The following is a 15,193-nucleotide window of genomic DNA, read 5'->3' on the forward strand; positions in this document are numbered from 1 at the left end:
GGACACATTCAGCACAGTTTTTTTCTCAATCTCTCTGATCTGCCATTGATTTAATCCTTGGATGTGGAATCTGCAGAAACGAGGCCAACTGTATACACACCTAGGAATGGAAGTGCTAGGATCCAGGGCAGACATTTACTGAGGAATGTCGAGTTGTCTTCCACAGTGATTGGACCAGGTTCCACCTCCATCAGCTGTTCTTTTCCTTTACATTTCTATGAACAATTGATATTTTCAGATGTCTTAATTTTTCTTCCTAATCTAGTGGATATGATGTTACTTCATGGGACCCTACTTAGCATTTGGAGTACATTTTTTATATCTTTATTGACTATTGGTACTTTATGTCTTTTGTCACTTTTCTGTTGGAGTAATTGTTGTTTATTTATAGCAGCTCTTTATATATTCTGAATACTGACTTTTGCGAGGTAAATCAGACTATCTGAATTAAATCCCTATTCTGTGACTCTGAGAACCTGGGAAAATCACCACACTTTTCTGTGCCTCAGTCTCCTCTTGTAAGATGGGGGATCACTGTAAACCCCGCCTCTCAAAGCTCAGAGGATGATTAAATGAGACGCTAGGAGTGAAGGGCTTGGAATACTACTTGGTGCACCGTAGCTCAGGGACCACGGTATTTAGAGTAAGCACTTCGAACAGCGGTTACTGTATTTATTCCCTATACACACTTAATAGTATATGTGTAAAAAATGTCTTCTCTTGGCCTGAGGTGGGTCTTAATTATTATTTTTTACTTTATTAAGCTGCCTCTTTTGGTCCTGGGGATTGAACCCACGGGTGCAGTCCTGGCTGGTGAAGGAGGAACCCAGCACGGTCCTTCTTGAAAGGATGGAAAGGGGAGGAAGTGGGGCTGAGGCTCTCACTCTTAGGAGGGGGCGTGGCCGGGGCGTGGCCCTGGGCCGGATTGGCAGGTCGGATGCCCTCCGTTTGGCTGCGGGAAGCGGCAGCCCTGCTTGAGCCTGGTGCTGGGCTCTGAAGACGACAGACCCCCGGGTTAGCGCTGCACCTCGGTGGCACAGCACTTGCCGAGCAGCGCGAGGCCCGTTCCCTCCGCAGCGGGCAAAACACAAACAAAACAGCAGCCATCCCTACAATCGCGTCGGTGCGGTTTCTCTCCCGCTGTCCTGGGAAAGCGCATTTGGGGCCTGGTTGTAGGTGGTGTGTAGAACACTCTCCTGGGTGGGGTGTGACCAGAGCCCTGCAACACCAGGTGTGCCCTTCAGTGAGGGGCAGAGGGCAGGGGCAGGTGGACCTGGGGGCGGAACAGGCAGTCTTTACAGGACAGGTGACTCCTGGTCATTGCAAGATGTCAGTCAGGTTTTATTGAATACTTGCTCCTAGGGTTAGTGGGACCTAGGGGCAAATGGTGGGGGGAAGCTGGAGGGGTGGCAAGGAAGAGAAGAGACTGCAGCAAGAAGACCGAGATGACCAAGGAAGAGGGGCATAATCGTGAGGGAACCTCAGGATGTGCTCAGAACATCTAAGGTTTATTGAGCAGCTGCTATACCTCAAATGCTCCTCTGAACACACTCCAGTTGCTGTTTACAACAACCCTCTGAGATAGTGCCTAGGATCACCACATGGTACAGATGGGGAAACTGAGGCACGGAGCGCTTAGCAACTTGCACGAAGACACAAGTGCAGGGACCACGTGATACCTCCTGGCGGGGGCTCTGGGCAATTCTGCAGGAAGAAAGCCTGCTTCACCACCCCTTTGGGTGGCCGTGCTCTGAGTGCCTGTGGGTGGCATGGGGCATTGTGGGCCCAGAGGACCCTGGCTCCCAGCACCAGACAGGTAGAGCTGTCCCTCTGTGGTCACCCCAGACCCGGCTGTCCACCTTTCCAAGGGCTTGGGGGACGTGAGCCCAAGGAGAGCTGTGATAGAGCCACGGGGGGGGGTCACAGGGACAGAGAACAGGGTGGAGAGGCCCCGAGAGTGGGGCAGACACAAGACAGGGACAAGGAGAAGCTGGTGGGCAAGAGGGGATCCACGGTGGCACACGCCCAGGACCCCGGACCCCAGCAACTGGGAGGCGGGGAGTGGCGGAGGCGGGGGATCATGATTTTGAAGCCAGACTCCACCGCCTCCGAGAACCTGTCTCAAAATGAATTTTAAAGTAAGTAATAAAGTAAAATATGAAAAATAGAGAGATTTAAAAAGGACTGGGGATGTGGCTCAGTGGCAAAGTGCCCAGGGTTCAATTCCCAGAACAGGAAGAGAGAGGTGGGTGTTCAGAGATGGAGACAGAGGGAGACACAGAGAGAGAGAGAGAGAGAGAGAGAGAGAGAGAGAGAGAGAGAGAGAGAGACAAAGTTCCAAGAGCCAAGAGATCTGGGGGAGACACAGAAGCGAGGTGGAGAAGAGAGGGAGACATAAGGGAGCCATGGGCAGACAGGAGACAGCGAGATATGGACACAGAGGTCACCTCGCCTCCCTCCCCATCCCTGCCTCGACAGCCCCACAGGTCATGCAGGCTGAAACACACCCCCACACTGACCTCCTTCTGGCACTCCCACATTGGCAGCCAGTCCTCCTCAGCTCTGCCCACCTTTCCTCCTGCTGCTGGCCAAGCCCATTAAGCTGCTATCCTGGCCACAACTGAAGGCCCCACGCCCCAGGGAGGAAACCACTGAAGAGGCGTCCTGCTCTCGGGCACCCAAACCATCAATTAATGTTAACAAGGGAAGGCTCCTAAAGACCCCCAGCGCAGCGCGGAGGGGGCAGAGGCCCGCCTCCGTGACTCAGGAGGTTAAAGGGCCTGGGCCAGTCTGTGAGATCAGAGTGTCCAGATGGAGTGTGGCAGCAGCAGGAAGGTCACCATCCAGCTGGTGGACGAGGAGGCAGGGCCCGGAGCCAGGGGCCCCCAGCCCTTTCGAGGCCAGGTCTACGAGGCAATCCGAGCGGCCTGCCTGGATTCAGGGATCCTGTTCCGCGACCCTTGCTTCCCTGCTGGCCCTGATGCCCTTGGCTATGACATCCTGGGACCTGACTCCGAGAAGGCCAAAGGGGTGGAGTGGAAGAGGCCCCATGTAAAGTGGGGCTGGGGCCGGACCCCGGGTCTGAGGGAGGAGGCTGGGGCCCTGGATTTCTGGGTTTGAAGGAGGAGGCTGGGGCCGGACCCCGGGTCTGAGGGAGGAGGCTGGGTCTGAGGGAGGAGGCTGGGTCTGAGGGAGGAGGCTGGGTCTGAGGGAGGAGGCTGGGGCCCTGGACTCCTGGGTCTGAGGGAGGAGGCTGGGGCCCTGGACTCCTGGGTCTGAGGGAGGAGGCTGGGGCCCTGGACTCCTGGGTCTGAGGGAGGAGGCTGGGGCCCTGGACTCCTGGGTCTGAGGGAGGAGGCTGGGTCTGAGGGAGGAGGCTGGGTCTGAGGGAGGAGGCTGGGGCCCTGGACTCCTGGGTCTGAGGGAGGAGGCTGGGGCCCTGGACCCCTGGGTCTGAGGGAGGAGGCTGGGGCCCTGGACCCCTGGGTCTGAGGGAGGAGGCTGGGGCCCTGGACCCCTGGGTCTGAGGGAGGAGGCTGGGGCCCTGGACCCCTGGGTCTGAGGGAGGAGGCTGGGGCCTGGACCCCTGGGTCTGAGGGAGGAGGACCGGGCCCTGGACCCCTGGGTCTCAGAGCAGGTCCAGCCATCCGGGACTCAGGGAGGCCCAGGGAGGCTGAGCTCGGCTCAGGGACCTGCTGGGTGGTCCTGGTCAGAGGCCCCGTCACCCTGGAGCAGGGAAGGGCAGGAGGGGACGCAGCATCTGAGCTCCCTGCTGTCCCTCCCTCCGGGGCTGAGGTCTGGCCTCCCCCCCAGGAGTTCTGCGCCGAGCCCCAGTTCATCTGTGAAGACATGAGCCGCACGGACGTGTGTCAGGGGAGCCTGGGTGAGACCCCCCTCCGCCCCCGTCCAGGCCCTGTCCTTGCCTCCCGTCCCGCTCCTCCCTCCCCTCTGCCTGTTCCTCCTCACCCAGCCTCCCCCCAGGTAACTGCTGGCTCCTGGCCGCCGCCGCCGCCCTCACTCTGCACCCCCGACTCCTGTGCCGCGTGGTCCCCCCTGGACAGGGTTTCCAAGATGGCTACGCAGGTGTCTTCCACTTCCAGGTAGAAGCCAGGTCCTCTGTGCAGGCCTCCGCTGCCCTGTGGTGACATGGACTTCACGGTGGACAGTGTCCCTGTGGGGCTATGGGCCTGGGGCAGCAGGGGCAGGGGTGGGCCCGGGGAGGACTGGCTTTGGGAGCCCAGTTGGAGCTGTGTCCCCTGTCCTGCCAGCTCTGGCAGTTTGGCCGCTGGGTGGACGTGGTGGTGGACGACAGGCTGCCCGTGCGCGAGGGGAAGCTGATGTTCGTGCGCTCGGAGCAGCGGAATGAGTTCTGGGCCCCCCTCCTGGAAAAGGCCTACGCCAAGTGAGGACCCCCAGACCCCACGTGGGCCCCCAAGTTACAGGGATCCCGAGACCCCAACCTCCGGAGTCCCCTAGGCATGCCACCAAGGATCCCACGCCAAGTCACAACCCCAGAACCCTGCTGTCGCGACGTGCCCTGCGGACGTGTAGGGGAAGCATCCCGGAGCCCATCCTTCACCCAGTAGCTCTTTTGTTTTTTCTCAAACACGTAGTTTTAGGAGCCGGTGGACACAGTGCCTTTGTTCCATTCATTCATTTTTATGGGGCGCTGAGGATGGAACCCAGGGCCCATCTGAGCAAGGCGAGGCTCCACACTGAGCCCTGGCCCGGCCCCCAGCCCCGGCCCCTCACATAAGTCCTAAGGACCCTGACATCTCCTGAAAGACCCCAGGTTCTCCAGATCCTGTATTTTTCCCCCTCAGGGACCTGTGATCTCAGGCCACCCCCCGTCTAGGGCCTCATCTAGAGAACCTCCAAAACAGTGCCTGTAACCCTGGGACCCTCAGGATTTTACTCGCCCATCCCGAGGCTCTGGATGCCTGACAAGCCCAGACAAATCACCCCTAAAGCAGACGTCTCCCCCGAAACTCAACACTTTGGACACAGGGCTGGACTCCCAGGACCCGGGCAGTCCCCAGGGCTCTCTGTCGAGGCTCCAAGGCTTTCTAGCAAGTGTCATGGGTTCAGGGAGAGTTTCGGGGATGGCCCCTGGGGGTCCCCATACGGGACAGAGGCCCCAGATCGGAGACTCTCAGTCCCCCCCCCCGCCCCCGCAGGCTGCACGGCTCCTATGAGGTGATGCGAGGCGGCCACATGAACGAGGCCTTCGTGGACTTCACGGGCGGCGTGGGCGAGGTGCTCTACCTGAGGCAGGACACTCCAGGCCTCTTCTCTGTCCTTCGCCACGCCCTGGTCAAGGAGTCCCTTGTGGGTGCCACTGCCCTGGTGAGAGCTGGACCCCCGCACAGACCCCTGTCAGGACCAGAGCTGAGTCGGGGGTGCGGCGGGAGGGGAGCTTCCTGTCCTTGTCCTCTCAGCTCCTGCTGCTGTCTTATTCTCTCTCACACATCAAACTGGAGAAGGTTAGATGGAAATGTTATTTGCTCTTCCAACTAAAAGCTTCAGGAACAGCTGGATCTAGGTGCTCAGAGGAGGTTGCAAACGTGTTTTTCTATCCTGGAACAGAGTTAGTCTCACTCTCAGGTAGGCTTTTTAGTCATTGGGGTACAAAGGGGTCCCCATAGCTACAGGTAGCCCATGCCACCCAAAAGGTCAAAAAATAATAATAAAGAGGGCTGGGGTTGTGGCTCAGTGGTAGAGCAGCCCTGTATTCCATCTTCAGTGGCAAAGAAAAAAAGACTAGTTGTGAGAACTTCAGCAGAAGCCCCAGGATTGATTCTCATGGGCTTAGCCTGGGTCATCGTGTGTGCAACCGAGACCCCGCCATGCGCTCAGTCATTCCTGGGTTCTCGGACGCACTCACTCAGCCACGTAGTTAAGCCTCTGCTTGGCGCCTGCTCCTCTGTCTCGGTGTCTCCCCTCCTGGTCTCTCGGTTCTGAGTCTCCCCAGCCTCAGGAGCCTCTTTCCCTCTGGCCTTGTCTGGTTCTTCTCCCTCCCTCTCCCTCTCCCCGTCCTGTGTCCTGTACTCTCCAACTCCAGCGCCCTCTCTGAGCCCCATGCCATTCAATGCTGGGCTTTGGGTGGCAGGAGGTTGGGAGCATGGGGACAGCAGTTGCCCTCCCCCACCCCAGACTCATTGTCTCTGGTCCCCTTCCCAGAGTGATCGGGGCGAGTACTGGACAGAGGACGGGTTGGTGAGGGGACATGCATATTCAGTCACTGGCACACACAAGGTGAGCAGCCCCCACGGGTAGACTGGCAGGGGGTGTCCAGGTGCCACCCTACCGATGCTGCTGTCCTTAGATGTCCCTGGGCTTCACCAAAGTGAGGCTGCTGCGACTGCGGAACCCGTGGGGCCGTGTGGAGTGGACCGGGGCCTGGAGTGACAGGTGGGAAGGGCCTGGGGTGGGTGGGTGGCTGGGCCCCACCTGCCCACCCCTCACACCCCTCTCTCCAGCTGCCCACGCTGGGATGCGCTGCCCGCTGAGTGGCGAGAGGCCCTGCTGGTGAAGAAGGAGGATGGCGAGTTCTGGTGAGTTCTCAGGGACCCAGCTCTGCCTCTAGGAGGGCACTGAATCAGGGGGCTCAGGGTGAGGAGAGACATGGGAGATGTCCTTGGAGATGGGGCCTAATAGGGAGACGGCGTCATTCTCGGCGGCAACTTGGGAGTCGGGCTCTATTTTGCAAAGCCAAGAAGTAGTCGAGGTGATGTTTAGGGAATTGGGCAGCAAAGTCGTCTTTGGGGAGTTTGGAAGGGATTGGGTAGTATTTAGGGAGGTTAGGTGACATTTGGCATTTCTTGAATTTTGATAGAATTGAGGATTTGAAGGATACTTGTTGATAATTGGGAGACTGAGGGTCTCAATGGTGGGGGTTTTGTAAAGGCAATTTGACCATGTTTGGGGGGACTCTGTGAATCTTGGCTACTTGTGGAGCATTTCTGAGGACTTGGAGACACTGGGGGACCTGGAGGCGCAGCGATTTCTGGAGATCAAGGGGTACCTGGCAGTATGTAAGGAATTGCAGGGCTTTGTGATTGGGGGAGTCGCTCCGAGGTCTTGAGCTGTTTGGGGTTGGGACTCTGGGGGTGGCCTGGGTGGCTCTGACTGCTGCCGCGTGCAGGATGGAACTGCAGGACTTCCTCCGCCACTTCAACACTGTCCAGATCTGCTCCCTGAGCCCAGAGGTGCTGGGCCCCAACCCGGCTGGGGGTGGCTGGCACATCCACACCTTCCAAGGTCGCTGGGTACGAGGTTTCAACTCTGGAGGGAGCCAGCCGAGTGCCGGTGAGGCCCAAGCGGAGACCCTGAGAGGCAAGCTGGGGCGGGGGCTTGCACCAGGCGGAAACCCCTTTTTTCTCTCCTCTGTTAGAAACCTTCTGGACTAATCCTCAATTCCGGCTGACCCTGCTGGAGCCTGATGAGGAGGAGGACGATGAGGATGAGGAGGGACCCTGGGGAGGCTGGGGGGCAGGCAGGGCAGGGGGCCCAGCGAGGGGGGGCCGCATCCCCAAGTGCACGGTCCTCTTGTCACTCATCCAGCGAAACCGCCGGAAGCTGAGGGCCAAGGGCCTCACTTACCTCACCGTGGGCTTCCACGTGTTCCAGGTGAGGCCCTGGCAGAGCTGAGGCATGGAGGGCAGGGGATTCTAGGGGTATTGCAGGGGCACGGACGGAACTGGGGTTGGGTCAGAGGAGAGAGGGAGCTGAGGGAGGGTGTCTGGGAAAGATTGAAGGGACAGGGTGGGGACAGACAGGGGACCAGGAGGGCCGAGATGGGACTAAAGGGCACAGATAAGGGAGGGGAAGGTTGGGAAGGAGTCAGAGGGAACCTGGGTCAGAGGTTCAATAAAGGCCCAGGACCAAAGAAATGGGACGGGTCTGGAGGGGAGGTGGAGGCTCTGAGCAGTGGCACCCCCTGCTGCTGCTGAGCCCAGCGGCCACACTCTTCCTTCTTACAGATCCCAGAGGAGGTGGGTCTCAGATGTGGCCCAGCGCCCATCCCTCGACCAGCCCTGGGGCTTGGTCGACCAGCGCTGGAGGGGAAAAGTCGGGGTCTGGGGGCCGGGCACGCTCGGCCAGGTGGTCTGGGGTGCAGTGGGTGGGAGGTCTTGGGGAGGGAGCTCGGGCGGGTCGTGGTCATGCCCCGCTGCCCGCAGCTGCTCGGCCTCTGGGACTCCCCGCGCAGCCGCGCACTCTTACCGAAACTGCTGCGCGCCGACCGCTCCGTCTTCTGCGCCCGTCGCGACGTGAGCCGCCGCTGTCGCCTGAGCCCCGGCCACTACCTGGTGGTGCCCAGCGCCTCCCAGGAGGGAGACGAAGCCGACTTTACGCTGCGCATCTTCTCAGAGCGAAGCCACACAGCAGTGTGAGCCGGGGAGCCCCGCCCGGGACCCCGCCCCGCCCCACTCCCGCCCCAAACCACACCCCTCCCGCTCGGGACCACGCCCAGCCCCAGCCCCGCCCCACGATCCCAGGCCGGCACCCACCCCAGGCCCGGTCCCTGACCCTCAGCCTGGCGGGGATGTGCCTTGGGACCCAAGACCCCACCCTACCCCGCTGGGACCCTGCACGCCCTGCATCCCAGTTTTGGGGAACAGCCCCCCTCCACATTGCCTGTCCGTAATCTGCAGGGAGATCGATGACGTGATCAGCGCCGACCTGGAGGCCCTCATGGTGAGGGGCTGCTGTGGGAGGGGGCGACGAGGGAGGGATGGGCTTTGGGCTAGGACTAAGCGCCCCCTGTCCCGTTCCGCAGGTCCCCTACAAGCCCCTGGAGCTGGAGTTGGCACAGCTGTTTCTGGAGCTGGCTGGGGAGGTGAGGGGGCCCTGGGCTGCGGGGCAGTCCCTCCTGATTTCCTGCTCTCCAGCCCCTCGTCCTAGGCTGCTCATTTTGATTTCCCTCCGGCTCTCCCTGTGCGCTCTCTCATGAACTTCTTTTCTGGAGATGTCCAAGCCTCTTCCCTGCCTCGAGCCTTCCTTCAGCAGTACCCTCTAATTTTCCTTCCTTTGCACCTCCTGCCAGGCTCACGCCTCAATTTTCCAAAGTGCCCTTCTATGGAAGCTGCCCCTGTCACCCAAAGGTGAACCCTGAGAAAGGACAGGCCTGGGGTTCTCCCAGTCTCTGTCACACCCCCAGCCCAGCCTAGCTCAGGGCCTGGCCCAGAGCAAAGGGCCTCACAAGTGACTCTTTCCCTGACCAGGAGGAAGAACTCAATGCCTATCAGCTCCAGACCTTGCTAAGCATTGCCCTGGAACCTGGTGAGTTCGGGTGGAGGACTGCTGGCCAGGGGTCCATACAACCCAGAGCTGGACCCCAGAGCTCCCCATGTATGCTCATCCATGATGCTGCTGGGGGTCAGGCCGCAGGAACCTTGCTTCAACCTGGCAGCCTCTCCCTGAACGTGCTCCATGGTGGATCCTGTGGCAAGCCCGTGCCAAGGCCACTTGGCTCCCCCTTCTCTGAGGCACGTGTGAGCAGACTGGAGCTCCCTGCCGGGTTCAGACCCCAGCTCTGCTAGTTAGAGCAATCGCAGGCTCTCGTGTCTGAGTCTGTATAAAATGCCTGCTGTGGGGAGCTGTGTCCCACAGAGTGCTCATGATGGCTGGCATGCAGGGATTGACATTTTTCTTCTTGTAGCCAGGACCAACATCAGGCCCAACACCAGGACCCCTAGAGAGATCGGCGTCAGGACCTGTGAGCAGCTGCTGCGGTGTTTTGGGGTACATGGGGCAGTGCATGAGGGGATGTTGGGGGTCTCTCTTTTTTTCTGGAGACATTGATCTTAACCAGACTCCCCCATCCACAGCATGGGCCAAGTTTGGCCCTGCACCACTTCCAACAGCTCTGGAGCCACCTGCTGGTGTGGCAGGTAAGTTGCGGGGGGGGGGGGGGGGCCCTGCAGGGCAGCCTCTCCCTGCACAGACACCCTGCGGGCCATCAAGGACCCAGAGAACGGGGGATGGAGTGGGGATGGGCGGGGACTGGACCACTCTACCTCTACTTGGAGTGACCTGGCTGGGATGTCCCTAGCGGGTCCATCATCCCTCTGTGGTTGCTCTAGGGGCACTGAATGTTTCAGGGATGGAGAATAGTCTCTGGTCCTGGGTTGAAATCTCAGCTTCCAGCTGAGCCCCTTTCTGGCGGTGACCCCAGCCAAGTCCCCTCCCTTCCTGGGGCCTTTACTTGGCCAGAAAGATCCCTGTGAGGAGGCAGGGATCAAAGATCTCTGCACAGATGACAGTGATAAGTCACCATTTACTGAGCCCTCCCTGCGCCTTTGTGGGTGGAAGCGCGACTTGTCCTCACAGGCCCTTGAGTTGCTTTTGTTCCCATGTCACAGATGGGGAAATGGAGGCACAGAGTCGTTAAGCTGCTGGCCTGGGGCCTGTGGCCGGGAGAGCAGCTGCAGCCCAGGCTGTGTGGCCTTGGAGGCCTCGTTTAGCCTCTTCAGCATGCTCGACCACTGCTCGAGGGCCTGGGCGGGGGGCGGGGGACGACTGACCTCCACTCCCCACCCAGGCCACGTTTGACAAGTTTGACGAGGACTCATCAGGGACCATGAACTCCTACGAGCTGAGGCTGGCGCTGAATGCTGCAGGTGTGGACAGGGTCCCTGGGGTGGCCATGGGGACAGGGCCTGGCCCTCCTCCTTCTACACCAGTCTCAGCTCTGGGTGGCACTCAGCTGTGGCCAGTCCTTTGTTGCCATTTCCTGGCAGGGACTGGGCGACCCTGGAAAAGGCCAGATGGGAAGGCAGGGAGGGAGCCCCAGTGTAGTGGGGGGAGGGTGGGGGTGGCCTGGGAGGTGGTGAGGTGGGTAGGGGTGCTCCAGGAAGGGAAGACTGGCAGCTGGTGCCTGAGAGGCCCTGGCTTTCCGGGCAGTGTGAAGGAATGTTCTGGATTCTGGTGAGCTGGGGTTGGAGTCCTCTGCCAGCTCCCTCTCCTTGAGTCCCTATCTGTGATCTGGCGGAGCGAAGGGTGACTGCAGGAGCCCGTGGAAGTTGGGAAAGCGAGCGAGAGGGCTCCTGTGTAGGGCCGAGGAGGGGCTGGTCGGCACTGGGAACCCCCAGCTCCTGAGCCACACCTCGGCCCTTCTGGCACCACAAAGTAGGCTGGGTGACTGTGACTCAGTGGGAGTGACAGAATGAGACCCAGAGTGGGGAGCAAGTGTTCAGGGATGTGTAGGACAAGATGAGCCAAAGTTGCGAACCAGGGCGCTGAGTCTGAGACAGGAACAGAGAGAGAATGACCCAGAACAGGGGGAAGGTTTGACCGTTTGTTCGTTGTCACCTGGTACCTGCCAGGAGTATTCAAGGCAGAAGAAAACTGACCTTGAGAGTTTCTCTAGTAGGAATTCACACAGAGGGCAACCACAGGGCCCTGGCTCTTTCTCAGGGCCTTCCGTCTGCCCTGGGCACAGCACCCACCACCCCAACACCTGAGGGCAGATGCCATGTCAGAGACCTGCAGCAGGTCACTCGGCCAGGAAGGTTTCCTGGCCAGGTTTTCCTGACCCAGAGACTCAGCTCAGCCTAGCCCCCGGCACTAACAGAAATACGATTGATAGATGCCTGGGAGGGCTCTTTTTTTTTTTTGGTAGCAGGGATTGAATCCAGGGCTGCTTAACCACTGAGCCACATCCCCAACCCTATCTATCTATTTATTTAGAGATAGGATCTCACTAAGTTGCTTAGGGAATCACTAAATTGCTGAGGTTGACTTTGAACTTGCAATCCTCCTGCCTCAGCCTCCTGAGATGGGTTACAGACGTGTCAGGTGCCCACTAATGATAACTACCTGTTAAATGGATGAGTGTGCAGTTAGGTGCAGTGGAAGCTGGTGAAATTGTCCTGGTAACTATGTACCTGGACATGTGGGGACGGAGGAGGAGAGGGTCATCAGGCAACCCTGAGTGTCTGAGGGGTGGAGGATCATGTGGTGTTTTTTTGAAAGGCTCTGTTAAGATTCTATAGCAAAGGTGACTTTGAAACTACTTCTGATGTAGAGCATGGAGAAACGACTGGCGTCAGACTGATGAAAATGTTTGCATACAGTTATTCTCCAGTGCTCAGCGGCAGAGAGAAAGTATTACAGCACTTAAAAGGAACAATAAGCCAGTAATAAAAAAGCAGACATATAATACCAGCAACTCAGGAGGCTGAGGCAGGAGGATTACAAGTTAGAGGCCATCTCAGCAATTTAGTGAGAACCCCCTTTAAAAAAATATTTATTTATTTGTTTTTAGTTGTAGTTGGACGCCATACCTTTACTTTATCTATTTTTATGTGGTGTTGAGGATCGAACCCAAGGCCTTGCACATGCTAGGCGAATACTCCACGGCTTAGCCACAACCCAGCCCTAGTGAGACCCTTTCTCAAAATATAAAATAAAAAGTGATGGGGATGTGGCTCAGTGGTAAAGTGCCCCTGAATCCAATCCTCAGTACCAAAAAACAAACAAACAAAAAAGGAACAATAATAGGTGCCTGCCACAGTAAACATGATAAGCCATTCCATTCTCACACTAGTGTGTGGGTCCAGACTGTCATATTACCCCTTCGACAGATGGGAACGGGCTCAGAAGTGTAAGGTGCGGCCTGTGGCCACCCAGCTGGGACTTGAACCCAGGCCACATGTAGAACGAGGGGGAGCGGAGCCCTGTGGTGTCAGCATCTCCCCAGGACTTGGGTGGGCTCCCGGGGCACCTCCCTCTAGGCTTCCATCTGAACAACCAGCTGACCCAGGCCCTCACCAGCCGCTACCGGGACAGCCGTTTGCGTGTGGACTTTGAGCGCTTCGTGTCCTGCGCTGCCCAGCTCACCTGCATCTTCCGTGAGTGCCACCCTGTGCCCCTTGCTTGGGGCACAAGGAGAATGCCTCCCGTGGCTGGGGGACTGGGATGGGGGCACTCACCCTGCCCTTCTCTGCACAGGTCACTGCAGCCAGCACCTGGATGGGGGCGAGGGGGTCGTTTGTCTGACCCGCAGACAGGTGGGCCTGGGCTCGGGTACAGGGTGGCTCTGGTGCCCGCCCAGGACCCTGCCTCCAGCCTGCCTCTTCTTTCTCTTGCCCAGTGGATGGAAGTGGCCACCTTCTCCTAGGGTGTTAGGTCAGGAGCACCGGCTGCTGGAGGCAGGGAGACGCAAGGCCACCTCTGCTCCGAGCCCTCCGCCCCCTGCCTGGAGACACCCGCCCTCACTGGGTGGCACCTGAGTATGGCTGAGGCCTGGCCACCAGCGGCTGGCCGAGCGCCCCTCTGTGCACCTCAGTCTCCTTGCCTGCACACAGAGCCGGGGTCTGCAGGGCCCTCCTGGGCAGCTTGTGTGGACTGGGCCTGGCTCCCTGCTGGGAACGGAGGGGCCTGTGACACCCTCTTATCTAACTCCCGGATGGGATGGATGGGGACCATGGGCTCCTGTACTTTTTTGAGAGAGAACAGAGACAGCAGAGGGAAGGAGGACACGGGAGGAATCCTTAAAAATATTACATGTTTTATTATCCTGTCCCCAAAAGGGTGGTTTATCCAGAAACCAAGAAAAAAAAAAAATCAATCAGAATAAACTCAAAAGGGGGTGGGGGGACCATCAACTACCAGGCAGCCAGTCCAGCAGCCCACCTCCACCTCAGGAGGCCCCCAGAGACCCCTGCCCAACCCAAACAAGGAGAAAAATCAGTGAGAGACCGGGGAGGGCAGCAAATCAGCTATGTCTTCATTACGAGAGCGAGAGGCGGCAAAGATATGTTGCTAGGTGAATATATATTTATATAATAAATCCGTAAGTTAATAAAGTAAATAGTAATTCTCTGAAAGTTTTTAATTTTTTAGGTGTTTTTTAAAATTTGTTTTTTATTTTTTTTTTGTTTTTTGGTGGATTTTTAAATTTTTATTGTTCTGTTTTTGTGGGTTTTTTTGTTTTGTTTTGGTCCTTAGAAAATCTGAGACCAGACCGAACAAGGCCAAGGCCGGCTGGGCTGGTGCTGGGGTGAGGGCCGGCTGCCAGACCAGGCCCCTGGGATCACAGATGGCAGGGGCGGGGAGCAGGGGGGCTGTGGTCCACTGGGCAGCTGTGGTGCCCCCTGCTGGACCCTTTGCAGGGCAGGGCGGTTCCTGGACAAGGCACATGGGGCTTTGGCCTGGATGTGGGAGGCCTTGGAAGGACCTCAGGGGCAAAGAAGGGACCTGGATGTGGAGGGGTGTCCCCAGGGCACAGAGGGGACCTGTGTTGCTGTGGGGATCCATTGTCCCCTCCACATAGGTTAAAAAAAACCCAACAAATCATATATATTTACCTGACCAGAGGTGCTGACCCCAAAAGTCTCCCTTCCCCCACCTGATGGGGGGACCTCCTGGCCAACCAATGAGAGAGGACAGAGCCCGCCCAGCCCCTCCCTGCCCACCCCCACCCAAGGACCGGCAGAGAGTGCTTTGCATAGATACAGAGTCAGGGGAGGGGGGGCTCCCGGCCCCTCCGGGAGGCCGTGAAGCGGGCGTCGGGGTTCCCAGGCAGGGCCTCACAGGTCACTCTCCCCGTAGAGGGCCGTGGAGAAGGACTTGTAGTCGAGGGCCCCGGGCACGGCGTCGGGGCCCTGGTAGGGCGCCATCCGGGCGATGCAGTACTCGGCCTGGTCGGGGGGCAGCTCCCTCCGCAGCTCCTCGGCCGTGATGAAGTTCTGGGGGTGGCAGGAAGGACTCTGAGCCACCCTGTGCCCCAGTGCCAGCTTTGATCCCTGCTGTAGGGAACCCTCCTGCCAGCCCCAGGTCCCTCCAGCATCTCGCTCACCTTGTCCCCGGCCAGGACCTTGAAGGAGGCGATGACCTGGTCAGCGGTATCTGTGTCAGTGGTCTCCCTTGACATGAAGTCAATGAAGGCTTGGAAGGTCACAAGGCCGCTGTGGTTGGGGTCAACCACGCTCATGATGCGGTTGAACTCAGCGTCGCCCTGCGAGGTGATGGGACGGGTGACAGATGGCACTTAGTGGGGAAGGGGCACCGGGCTGGGACTGGTGGAGTGGGTCTGAGGAGAAGGGCAGGAGAGCAGGGCTGGAGTCCAGCCTGCCTTAATGGCGTGGGCCAGGCAGAGCTTGCACCTGGCGGCCCAGGCCCAGGCCTCGGTGGCCCCTCTGCCCACCCCACGGCCTCAGGATGCGGGGAGTCAGGGTCTACTGCCCCC

General features: G+C 58.8%; 2 protein-coding genes and 1 long non-coding RNA gene across 11 annotated transcripts in view; 1 reads left to right on the top strand and 2 right to left on the bottom strand.

Annotated features, from left to right (window-relative positions):
• Positions 1 to 2,786: 2,786 nt before the first annotated feature.
• On the top strand, positions 2,787 to 13,816 carry Capn12 (calpain 12). Its single transcript, XM_046440099.2, has 21 exons — positions 2,787 to 3,051; positions 3,814 to 3,883; positions 3,982 to 4,100; positions 4,269 to 4,402; positions 5,178 to 5,346; positions 6,181 to 6,255; positions 6,326 to 6,411; positions 6,480 to 6,554; positions 7,145 to 7,308; positions 7,394 to 7,629; positions 7,983 to 7,994; positions 8,181 to 8,389; positions 8,655 to 8,697; positions 8,780 to 8,839; positions 9,225 to 9,282; positions 9,662 to 9,744; positions 9,831 to 9,893; positions 10,544 to 10,622; positions 12,738 to 12,854; positions 12,955 to 13,013; positions 13,097 to 13,816. Exons 1-21 carry the CDS (start codon positions 2,812 to 2,814, stop codon positions 13,121 to 13,123), a joined length of 2,178 nt encoding a protein of 725 aa, XP_046296055.1. The 5' UTR covers positions 2,787 to 2,811; the 3' UTR covers positions 13,124 to 13,816.
• On the bottom strand, positions 3,976 to 8,361 carry LOC131424005 (uncharacterized). Of its 5 annotated transcripts, none has more exons than XR_009226351.1 (5): positions 8,224 to 8,330; positions 7,603 to 8,036; positions 7,025 to 7,438; positions 5,266 to 6,399; positions 3,976 to 4,136 (listed from the first exon to the last, which is right to left on the bottom strand). It is a non-coding gene; the product is annotated as an uncharacterized LOC131424005 (long non-coding RNA). The 5 variants fall into 5 exon arrangements; XR_009226350.1 differs by lacking the exon at positions 3,976 to 4,136 and adding an exon at positions 4,390 to 4,669; XR_009226348.1 differs by lacking the exon at positions 3,976 to 4,136 and having other exon boundaries at positions 5,333 to 5,577; positions 6,308 to 6,399.
• The window catches only part of Actn4 (actinin alpha 4), a 69,814-nt gene continuing 68,114 nt past the window's right edge, over positions 13,494 to 15,193 (bottom strand). For all 5 annotated transcript variants that reach the window (XM_058577671.1, XM_046440185.2, XM_058577672.1 and 2 more), the window contains 2 exons: positions 14,804 to 14,962; positions 13,494 to 14,693 (listed from right to left, as the gene is read on the bottom strand). In XM_058577671.1, the coding sequence (XP_058433654.1) occupies positions 14,535 to 14,693; positions 14,804 to 14,962 (318 nt within the window). In that variant the 3' untranslated portion in view covers positions 13,494 to 14,534. The remainder of the gene's footprint in view (positions 14,694 to 14,803; positions 14,963 to 15,193) is intronic.

This window comes from Marmota monax, unplaced genomic scaffold, assembly GCF_021218885.2.
Source record: "Marmota monax isolate L192 unplaced genomic scaffold, Marmota_monax_Labrador192_F-V1.1 WCK01_AAM20220418_F8-fsc00228, whole genome shotgun sequence".
Taxonomy (NCBI): domain Eukaryota; kingdom Metazoa; phylum Chordata; class Mammalia; order Rodentia; family Sciuridae; genus Marmota; species Marmota monax.

Coding starts and splice junctions, on each gene's coding strand:
- Capn12 (XM_046440099.2), top strand. CDS start 2,812: ATGGAGTGTGGCAGCAGCAGGAAGGTCACCATCCAGCTGGTGGACGAG. Junction 4,403..5,177: donor CTGGAAAAGGCCTACGCCAA/GTGAGGACCCCC, acceptor CCGCCCCCGCAG/GCTGCACGGCTCCTATGAGG. Junction 9,283..9,661: donor AAGCATTGCCCTGGAACCTG/GTGAGTTCGGGT, acceptor TTCTTCTTGTAG/CCAGGACCAACATCAGGCCC.